Genomic DNA, 11,800 nt, shown 5'->3' with positions numbered 1-11,800 from the left:
CCTGGGGGCCCCCAGGGGCCAGTACCTGACGGGCACACTTGGGTCGCAGCCCTGGCTTCCTGGGTGCCTGCAGGAAGGGTATCGGGGTGTCAAAAGTAGGGGACCAGGCTGTTTGTCAAAAACAACCTGTCTCCCGCTCATGCACCCAAATCCCCCATCTCAAAGCTACCCTGCCTTTGTAACTGAAGCCTTTTCCAGCTGGAGCAGCCAGTGGGCCCCCCACGAGGGACACGCCCTTCTCAGCCTCAGGCTCTGAGGGACCCCTTTCCTCCGGCTCCTACATCTTTACCTGTGGAGGAGATAAGGATGGGCCCCAGCTGCTGTCCATGCAACCCTCAAACTGGAGAGTCATGCCATAAATCCTGTTTTATTTTATGGACAAATAAATGCTGAGGTAAAATATTCCAGGATCGTCGCTTGAATACTTGCCATAGCAGCGGTACTGTAATAACCACGGTGACATTAATTTACTGCATTGTGCCGTGGGAAGAAGGAAGAAGGAGGGAGAGGGGCATTAAAAGAGAAAAATGACTTTCCTTCGAATTTATTGGGATTGCCTTCCTCATTTTCAGCCATCATTAGTTGATTAGGCCCTGATGACAGGGTGGACAATCGTGCCGGAATAGTTGGCGGAGAGACGCCCTAAAGGTACTCTGTTAATTGAGATGATGTTCATCTTGTAGTTACTGAACATAACTGCAGACCGTGGAATCGGTGGTTAGTGTGATGGAACCAAGCGATGGGGGCCGGGCTGTGGCCAGAGGCCGTGGGTTGGGGTGGGAGGACCTGCTGCTCCCCCCTCCCCACCAGACCACGGCATTTGCCCAGAGCTCTGGTCATTCCATCTCTATTCTGAGCACTGCCGAGGAACCTGTCAAGAGAGGATAAAGCAAGCTTCCCTTTTATCCCAGGAGCGCTCCTGAGCTGCTGCTGCACAGAGGCCACCAGGAAGATCCCTCCATAATCGCCGGCTTTGAGGACTGACTGCAGTCTGAAGGGTGTCATTCCGGGACCCGCAAGCCGCCCTGAGAGCAGGTTCTCCTTTTTCCCAGGCCTCCGGGGCGTGGCAGCCTCGATGCTGTAGACAGTCCTTCCTAACAGGAATACAGACGGAACTTCCATCCGCATCAATGACTAGGGCTTGTCCACACGGAGATCCCAGGCGGGGCAGAGCGAGGGCCTCTCCACCCTGGGGTGGAGACCCAGTTTCACGTCCACAAACTCCATTGGCAGCCGCCTTGGCCGCGTCTCCCCAGCAAGGAGGGCAGCTCCCCTTCGTGATCTTTGCTGAAACATTTTCAGAGGTCCGCACTCGCTGTCTATCCCCAGGGCTAGAGAATTGCTTGCTAAAGGTATTCAGGAAAGAAAATGGAATCTGACATGTTTGAGTGATTTAGTAAGGGCCACATACCTTCAGAGGTGCTTGACATCCATTATCCCACTTAATCTTTTCCTACCCTATTTATCGTCATTTAGAGTCAGGGAACCAAAGCTCAGAGAAACGAGCCGATCCAGTGCCCCATGGCCTGCAGGAGCCTGGAACAGGGAAGTGGGCAGGGGAGGTCTCTGCTTCCTGAGAGACAGCGGTTGCAGAAGCTGTAGGATCAGATTCCCTAAGCTGGAATCTGGCTGTGCTTCTCTCTTGCTCTGTGATCTTGGACATTGCTTCCTGTCTCTCAGCCTCTATTTAATCATTTCTAAAACAAAAATAAGTACACAAGACCATGATGGGGGCTCGGTATTTGTGAGTAGTTTTTATTGCTGTAGTCTTTGTGGTTAAGGGGCCATCAGCAGTTATCTTTCTTGGAATCCTGGTACCTAGGAGGGGGAGGGAGCACAGGACTGCTTCAGCCTCAGTCATGTGAAAAGGGAGTGCCTCCCACTCTCTCCCTACAGCCCACCACGCCTGTCATGTCTAGACAACCAGACAGATGCTCAGGCCTGAAGGGTGACAAATCCACTCACAAGATACAGCTTGCTAAGTGGCAGTGGCCTTTTATTCTCTGACATCTTTCCAGACCCTTGAAGGGATTAGAACTGGATTAGTTTGAGATGAGTCTGGCTCTGCCGTTATCACCTGTTTATAGGATAATGACATTATCTAGTTTGGCCCGTAAGGGCCTCCATACATAGGAGCTTTGTTCTCTTTGATCTGGAGGGTCCCAGACAACATATCTTTAAATCTAAACAAACCCACTGAAGCCTCAAGATAAGTGGTCAAAATACCCAGTGGAAAGAAAGGAGCCTCTCTTTTCCCTTCTTGACCAATGCAAACAGCAATTTTAAAACTGTGTGCACTCACACAATTTTAAAACCTAAAACTCATCCTGCCACGTTGGACCCTAGCTTCCTTGTGTCTCCTTTCATGCGTGCACAGAATTCTGAAGTTTGTAGAGCTTTTTCAACCTGTCTCAACTTATATGGTGAGCACAGCTGCCTGTGAGCAGAGCAGGGTGAACTCAATACACATGATACAGGCTGGGACACAAAACACAAGGCTCAGGGAAGATAAGGAGTTTGGCAACCCTCATGTCTTTTGTAAGAGAGGAGCTGTGGTTAAACCCAGCTCCTCTGGAAAAACCCAGCGCTCATTTCACTGCCTGAAGCCATGTATGACCCGACCTCTCTGCCCAGACAGCTTTCCTTAAAGAGGATCCTCATTACCCTTCGCAGAAAACATCTGTTTAGACAGATGTTCCAGGAGGTCCTTGGCCCAAGTCCACTTTCTTGTCCCAAGGCTTCCCTAACACCCATCATCCATGTTTAAAACTTATTTTTATTGAAGTATAATTTACATGAAATATAGGCAATCTGTTTTAAGTGTACCAACCGTTTGTTAAGTTTTGGAAAATGTGTATGTTGTGGAAATGATGCAGGGCAGGAAAGCCCCAAAACTGGGGCTTAGCCTGGGAAATTTCTTGGTTTTGCCCAGGAAAGAATTCAATGGGGAGCCAGTGGTGTTAGACAGCAGCTTCTATGGAAGTGGCCGTGCACAGCAGCAGAGGGACTGCTCCTTGCAAAGCAGGGCCACCCCACAGACCGTGTGCCTGAAGGTGCAACTCAGAGGCACCTCTGCAGACACATTTATACCCACTTTTAATTACATGCAAATTAAGTGGCAGATTATGCAGAAATTTCTAGGAAAAGAGTGGCAACTTCCAGGTCACTGGGTCATTGCCATGGAAAGGGGCAGGATGTTCCCATGGAGTGTTGCCATGGCAATGGCAAACTGACATGGCACAATGGTAGGCACGTCTCAAGGAAAGCTGCTTCTACCCCTCCCCTGTTTCAGCTAGTTCTCAATTTGGTCCAGTGTTCAAGCCCCACCTTCGGAGTTGAGTCCTACCTCCTACCTCAGAACCACCACAATAATCAGGATTTAGAATGCATCACCCCAAAAAGTTTTTTCATGCCCCTGGCCCTTTGCTTTCAGTCTCCTACAGCTTCTAGTGAGTATTGATCACTCAGTTACTATAGTTTTTCTTTTTCTAGAATTTCGCCTAAGTGTAATTATATAATATGTACCGGCTTCTTTCTTATGTCTGGCTTCTTTTACTTGGTATGATGCTTTTGAGAGTTAGGCATCTTGTTGTGTGTTTGATTAGTTTGATTTTGTAGTGTGTTTGATTTGCTGTGGGTTTTTCTTTATATTGCAGAGTAGTGTTCCACTGTAGGGATATACCATAAAATGGTTTGTCAATGCTCCAGTTGTAGACATGTGAGTAGTTTCCAACTTAAGGCCATTCTGTATAAAGCTGCTATGAACATTTAGGTATAAGTTTTTGTGTTATCATGTTCTCACTTATCTTAGACAAGTATCTAGGAGTGAGATTTTTGGCGCATATGATAAATAGATATTTACATTATAGGAAATTTTCTATTTTTTAAAGTGGCTGTATTCCTGCCAGTAATGTTTAACATTCCAATTGCTCCACATCCTCACCAACACTTGGTATTGTCAGTCTTTCTAATTTTACCATTCTTGTGTATGTATAGTAGTGTCTCATTGTGGTAGTATTTGCATTTCCTTAGAAACTAATGATGTTGTTCATGTCCCTAATTGACATCCATAATATTTTCTTTGGTGAAAGGCCAGTTCAAATCTTTTGTCCATTTAGATTGATTATCTTCTTATATTTGAGTTGTGCCAGTTCCTTATACATTCTGGGTATATCTCCTTTTTCAAATATTTCTAGCAAACATATTCTCATAGTTTGTGGCTTCTCTTTTCATTTTCTTAGCTATGTCTTTCAAAGAGTAAAAGTTCTAATTTTGATAAGTCATTTATTAGTTTTAATCTTTTATGGTTTGTGGTTTTTTTTGTGTCTTATGTAAGCAATTTTTACCTAGGCCAAGATCACAGGATTTTTTTTAATCTATTTTCTTCTAGAAATGTTAAGTTTTATGTATAATGTGAGCTAAGAAGTGAGGTTTATATTTGCCATGTGCATATATGGCTGTTTCAGCATGCTATACGTCTCAATGTATATAAGTCTTTTCTATTTTATTTCAGTAATAATTTGTAGTTTTCAGAATATGTCTTGCACATCACTTATTTTATTCCTGTTTAATATTTTTGATACTATTACAAAAGGGATTTTAAAAATTTGCTTTATACAAATTTGTCATACATTTTAATTTTTAATACTTTTTAAATTTTTAATTTTTGTGGGTACATAGTAGGTGTGGTTATTTATGGAGTACATGAGATATTTTGATACAGGTATGCAGTTCATAATAATCACATCACAGAAAATGGTGTATCCATTCCCTCAAGTATTTATCCTTTGTGTTACAAACAACCCACTTATATTCTTTTAGTTATTTTTAAATGTACTATCAAATTTTTGTTTACTGTAGTCACACTGTTGTGCTATCAAATACTAGATCTTATTCACTGTTTCTGACTAATTTTTGTACCCATTAATGATCCCCACTCTCCCATGTTGTATATTTTTATGTCTAGACCATATATTCTGCTACATTGCTAAATCAACTTATTAATTCTATCTTATTTTATAGATTTCTTGGATTTCCTCCATAGATTATCATATAATCTGTGTGTCTTTTATTTGTTTTTCTTGACTTATTGTCCTATACAGGATCTCTACTGTAAACTTTAATCAAAGTGGTGAAAGCAGGCTTCCTTGCCTTTTTCCCAATCTTAGGGGAAGATTTAATCTTTCATCATTAAATATGAACTTAGCTGTAGGTTTTTCACAGATACTCTTAATCTAGTTGAAGAAGTTCCCTATATTCTTAGTTTGCTAACAGTTTTTATTCATGAATTGCTGCTCGATTTTGTCCAATGCTTTTTCAGTATCTACTATTGCAATTAGTTCCTGCTATACTATTTAAAACCTTGCAAGAAAAACCTCAGTGCTTATGAAAAAATTGGGGTGACAGGCACCACACTAAAAAACTTTATCAGTGACACACACAAGAAAAGAAAAGAAGAGAACCTAATAAAAATGGTACCACTGTTTTCCACATATTACTACATAGCTGATTTCACCTCAGTGCAGTTTTTTGCATTCATCTAGTTTTTCTTGATAGCAAAATTGTGCATGAGAAAACACAAAATTTAAATTGTTCTTAACATGTGAATTGCATTGAAATAAATTCACATTTCAAAACAAGTGTTACAGCAGAATTTATTGTAAATGTTTGTGGTTTTTAGTTTATTAATAAGGTAAATTGCACTGATTAACTTTTGAATGTTAAACTAGTCTGCCTTTCCTTGGATAAGCCCATTTAGTCATGATATATTATTTTATTTATATTTTTCTGGATTTAATTTGTTAAAATTTGTTAGGGGTTTTTGGATGAATATTTATAAGGTGAGTTAATGTGTAGTTCTGTTTTATAGTAATGTCTTCGTGTTATTTTCATATCAGATTAAGGCTGGCTATGTAAAATGATTGAGGATATATTTCTTCTCCTGTAATTTCTAGAGTGTTTGTGTAGAACTGATACTGTTTATTCTATAAATAGACATTAGAATTCATCATTCAAGTAAACTAGGCCTGAGACTTTCTTTGTCAAAAGTTTTCAAATGATGAATTCAATTTCTTTAATAGATAAAAGGCTAATAATATAAAAGGCTATTATTTACTCCTTAAGTGTGCTTTGATAATTTGTATCTCTCAAGAAAGTTGACAATTTCTTACAAGCTATTGAATTTGCCGATGCAAAGTTATTTCTCATGTCTCCTTCAGTGTCTGTGGGATATGTAGTGATGTCTGTTCTTTAACTCCTAATATCGGTAATTGCTGTGTTCCTTTTTCCCCTTCTTTTCTATTAATTAGTCTTTGTAAAAATTTATCCTGGCTAATATGGTGAAACCCTGTCTCTACTAAAAATACAAAAAACTAGCCGGGCGTGGTGGCGGGCGCCTGTAGTCCCAGCTACTGGGAGGCTGAGGCAGGAGAATGGCGTGAACCTGGGAGGCGGAGCTTGGAGTGAGCCGAGATCGCGCCACTGCACTCCAGCCTGGGTGACACAGCGCGAGACTCCGTCTCAAAAAAAAAAAAAAAATTTCTTCATTTATTGATACTTTGAAGAACCAAATTTTGTTTTCATAGATTTACTCAATTATCTCTTTTCTATTTTATTAATGTCCGATCTTTATTATGTTCTTTCTTTCTGTTCACTTTGGGTTTCAGTGGCTCTTTGTTTTCTAATTTCTTCAAGTAAAAATTCAATCACTGAGTTTAGTTTTTTCTTTTTTTCTAATGTAAGCTTTAAATATAACAAACTTCCTTAATTATCACTTTATCTATAACCCACATGTTTTGATCTTTTAAAATTCAGTTCATACTATTTCCAGGTCATAATGTTGTTTTATTTTTCCTGTGATTTGTTTTTTCACTCATGCATTTTTAGAAGTATGTTTTTAATTTTCAGATGTTTGTGGTTTTTCCAGATACCTTTCTGTTATTTATTTCTAGGTTATTTCCATTATGGTCAGAGAATATACTTCTTATTTCTTAAATTTTTAAAAATTTATTTAAACTAGTTTTATGGCCCAGAATATGAGCTACCTTAGTGAATGACCCATATAGACTTGAAAAAATGTGCTTTCTACTATTTTAGGGTTTTCTCTAAATGTCCCTAAATGTCACTCAGTTTTGGCTAATGGACAGTGGTGTTCTGGTAAATACCTAACTGAATATCTGGAAAGAAAAAGTCCTGATATATAGTATTTGATACCTTCTGTGGTATATGCATTCTTATCATGGCTGATTTTAAGCTAACAATGTGCTGTCACCAAATGTGGAGTTGGGAAGAGAAGTATACAAATTGCTTTCACTAGCCAGTGCAAGCTAGTTCTAGCACACCACTGTGATTGTGGTATTCAAATCTTCTGTATCTTTGTTGCTTTTTGTCTGTATACTCTTTCAGTTACTGAGAGATGAATGTTGTAATCTTGAAAAATGATCGCTGATTTTTCCATTTCTCTTTTCAGTTCTTTCAGTTTTTGTTTTAATGTAATTTAAAGCTTTATGAAGTGTATATGCATTTAGCATTTTAGGTGTGTTATAACTTCTTGATAAATTGATCCCTTTATGCTTATGAAATGTACTTCATTATCACTGGTAATTTTCTTTCCTTTGAAATATATTTCTCTGATACTAATATAGCTACCCCCAGCTTAGTTTTGGTTAGAGTTTATATGGTGTAGATTTTTTCATCCTTTTACTTAAAATTTTTTGAATAATTTTGGATTTACAGAAGACTGCAAAGATAGTACTGAGATTCCCTGCATAACTGTCACTCATCTCTCCCTAATGTTAACATCTTAAACAACTATGGTACATTTGTCAACATTAAGAAATTAACATTGGTGAATTATTATGAACTAAAGCACATTCTTTACTTGGATTTCCCCAGGTTTGCTACTAATTTCCTTTCATGTTCCAGGATTCTATCCAAGAGTCCACATGTGTATTTAGTTATCATGTCTCCTTAGTCTCCTCTGGTTCATGAAGATTTCTCGGTATTTTTATTGTTTGTCATTGCCTTTATGCATCTAAAAAGTACTAGCCAGGTATTTTGTAGACTGTTTCTCAATTTGGGTTTGTCTGACATATTCTCTTATACTGGGATTATAGAACATGAAGTGTCCTCATCACATCTTTTAGGGGTGGAAATGATAAAAATGACACTACAGATGTTAACTTTGATCATTTTGTTAAGTCTGCCAGGTCTCTTCACTGTAAAGTTACTATGTTTTTTTCATACTGTATTCATTGAAAGTGAGTCACCAAGTTCCCAGAATTAAGGAATTAAGTTATACTTCCTGGAGGGGAGAGAGTATTTATATATAAAGTTATAGAGTTATAGGTATGTGTGTATACACATACACACACATACCTATAATTTTATATTTAAATACGCATATATAGATAGATATACATGTATATACACATATATATAATGTTTATTGTATAAAATTATTCGAACATTTGTCCCTTTTCCCAACCCCTTGTTTATTTGTAATTTCTTTCTCTAACAGTGAGAAACTTGGCTTCCTTTTTTTATAAATTACTAATTTTTATATGTACAGTAGTTTCATAATTGCTAAATTATATCCCTGTGAGAAACAAATTTACTGCCTAAGGTACTGTGTTTATATATAGTTTTTTGTTGTTGTTTTTATTCAGGTCAGCACCTTTTTTCTTCATCCCAGTGGTGACATTATGTCATATTTGTAATAGAGTTAGATTCATTTGTCAAGGTCTACATTCCATCCTGGGATCTTTTGATATCCTGGTTGACTTCCTAAAGAAAATTATATACTGTAGAGTTTTCTTTGTAGTGTACAGTTACGTGGATTTTGATATACAAAAACAGTGCCATCTATCTATCACCCAAGAATCATACAGAATAGTTTCATCCATTCTAAACATTTTCTTCTGTATCTCATTATAGTCAACCCCTCCCCACTCCCTAACTCCTGGCAATCCCTGATATGTTTTCTGTACCCATAATTTTGTCTTTTCTATAATATTATATAAATAGAAGCAGAAAATAAGTAAACTTTGTGTCTGACTTCTTTCATTTAGCAAAATACACTTAAGATTTGTTCATTTTGTGTAAATCAATAGCCCATTTCTTTTTATTGCTGAGTAGGGTTATTCCATTGGATAGCTATACTGCAGTTTGTTTATTCACTTATCTGTTGAAGAACACGTCGGCATTCTTTTTCTTTTGTCTTCTCTGTGCCCTATATTTAAAATGCATTTCTTTTAGATAAGTCTTGTTTTTATATCCAAGCTGACAGTTTTTAATCAAAATATTTAAACCATTTACATTTAGTGTAATTTTTAATATGATTAAATTTATCACCTTGCTGTTTGTTTTTCAATTTTCCCATTTATTCTTTTTTTTCTGTCTTCTTTTGGATTAGTTATTTTTTTAACTACCTTTTATTTCCACTACCATTTTGTATTTTAGTTTTCTAAAGTTTACAACATACCTTTTTTAACTTATCAATTTACTTTCAAGTAATATCATGCCACTTAACATACTTTATAAGAACCTTAGAACAGTATATTTGCATTTCTTTCCTTGCTTCTTGCTATTGTTCTTATACATTTAATTACTTTTATTATTAATTTTAACGTGAAGTTCCAAACTAAGAAAATGGCCTCTAATCATAGAGAACAGGATCAAATCCTGGCTTTCTTACTTACTCACTATGTAATCTTAGGCAAATCACTTTACATATCTCTTCCTCAGTGTCATGGTAAAGTTGTCTGTAAAATAACAAGCTTGATATGAGGAATAAGTAAAATAAAGCATGATATGCATGCCACACCATAAGCTGGCACACATGAAGCAAGGGGACACAGTCTCTCTTATAGGCCAAACACCAGAAAAAGGTTGTCGGGAGTAGAGAGCTAAAAGTGAACAGTTTCCCAGCTCTGAGCAAACTCATTGCTTGCTACTCATAGTCTGGCCCTCTGTGACACCAGGAAACAATAGCAGATGTCAAAATGAACCACAGCAGCAAAACAAGGATGCCCATCTGTGTTAACACCAACAGACATAACTGATTCTTTTCCAAGAAGGAAATTAAACTAAAAATCAGTTGCACTTTATGTGAGCTCCTCAAATCACAAAGACTAGGTTACTAAGGAAACTTGTTTCTGCAAACTTCAAGTGTTGAACTTAAGCGGTGAATGGTTTTTGTCTGCAGACACCATGTAGGATGCCTGCTGGAGATTGGGGGCTTCAGAGCTACCTTATTTTCTTACTTCCTGACCCAGCTGGCTGCCTCTTCTCCTGAGCTGCTAGCTTTCTTCTGGAGGGATGGATAGGCTACTGCACTTGTGAAGTAAGCTCTGGGTTCAGACACACCTGGGTGTAAATAATGGCCTGTAATACACTAATCATAACCCTGTGGAAGCCACTTAGCCCCACCAACCCTCGGTTTCCTAATCTATAAAATGGGAGTAAAAATGAAACTTAATGAGATAATGCATTATAGCTAAGAAGAGTAGTGGGATAATATTCTAAAATATTATCCAATCTTCCCTTTTCTTCCTCCTTTTCATGTATCCTTCAGTTCATTTTGTTTCTATCTCATAGGCCCTGGGCAGAATATAGCAGCAGAAAGCAGGCAAAGAAAGGAGCCTTTTCTGACTGTAACTTTCCAGAAGCCGAGGCCCTACAGCAGGGGCAATTCTCAAAGGACAGATTCAGGAGAGAGAGAGACGACGAAGGGCCCAGGAGTGTGGGCTGCCAGACTGGAAAACAGTCTGAGTTAAAGCTGGGAGGAGTGAAGGAAGGGAAACCAGAAGGGTGAGGGCTCTGTTTCCAGGCCAAGTGCAAAGAGGCAGCACAGCCCCAGTAGGTTTTATGGGATCCACCAATGGCTGTAGAAGGAAAGGGAGAGGAGACAGGGTCTGATTGCCTGGGCCAGCCTCTGAGTTACACTGGCTGGGTGGTGTGTCCGTGCACACAGGCTCCAGGTCAGAGGGAAACCCAGGATGAAGCAGGACCCACAGAGTGGCCCCTCCACACCCACAAGTTCAGAATGCCAAACTTGATGGAGCTTGTGGGCAGGACCAAAGCCTCCTTGGAGGTGACCTCCATGGACAAACCTCCAAGGACCGGATGAAGGGTGCACAATTTAGCAAAGAGATGTCATCAGAGATGGGAGGGTGGGATGTGAAAATTTTTCTCTGCTCTTCTCCCTCTACAACTGCATTTTGCTGAATTCGTGCTGGTTAAATGAGCTTATCATTTCACAATGTGACTTGACAGTAATAATCAGACGATCATGACACACAACCAAGGTCTCAGTTTTTGGCAGTGATTTAAGCTGTCCAGAGCTTTGTCGTAATCATGGGTGCATTTAACATGCTCGACAATCTGCCAGGCACCAGGGCCTGGCTATCAGGGAAGGAACTCCTGCAGCTCGGAGTCCCTCTCCTTCACTCAGCATCCTCACAAGACATCGTGGAAGGAAGAAATCCTCTTTAAAAGCAGTAATATTCGTGCTTCAGCATTTGCTGAGCCCCTGCTGTATACTGAGACCAGGAAGAGACCCTGCCCTCATGAGGCTGTCAGTCCAGAGCAGTAGATGTACATTAATCAGGTAAAGGCAAAAGTACCCTTACAGTCACTAGTTTCTAATGAGCAAACAGAACTCGTGGAAGGCTGCCTTCCCCCCATGGCCTCTTATAAGTGTTTACAATAAATCAATCAATCAGTCAATTCATAGCTGTTCACTGAGTCCAGCCTGGTTGTCCAGGGCTCCCCTGGCCCAAATGGCCTCTGCGGAAGGTAC

At 39.2% G+C, this 11,800-nt stretch overlaps 1 protein-coding gene across 3 annotated transcripts in view; it reads left to right on the top strand.

Moving 5' to 3' along the window:
* Positions 1-1,002: 1,002 nt before the first annotated feature.
* LOC103880025 overlaps positions 1,003-11,800 on the top strand; it is a 49,084-nt gene continuing 38,286 nt past the window's right edge. For all 3 annotated transcript variants that reach the window (XR_002518945.2, XR_002518946.2, XM_021930969.2), the window contains exon 1: positions 1,003-3,449. Coding sequence is in view for 1 of the 3 variants with exons in the window: in XM_021930969.2 (XP_021786661.1) it covers positions 3,203-3,449 (247 nt within the window). In the remaining 2 variants the exon portion in view is untranslated. The remainder of the gene's footprint in view (positions 3,450-11,800) is intronic.

The sequence above is a fragment of the Papio anubis genome, chromosome 20, assembly GCF_008728515.1.
Source record: "Papio anubis isolate 15944 chromosome 20, Panubis1.0, whole genome shotgun sequence".
Classification (NCBI taxonomy): Eukaryota; Metazoa; Chordata; class Mammalia; order Primates; family Cercopithecidae; genus Papio; species Papio anubis.
Note: the sequence above shows the minus strand (reverse complement) of the source record. Positions and strands in the feature narration are given on the sequence as shown.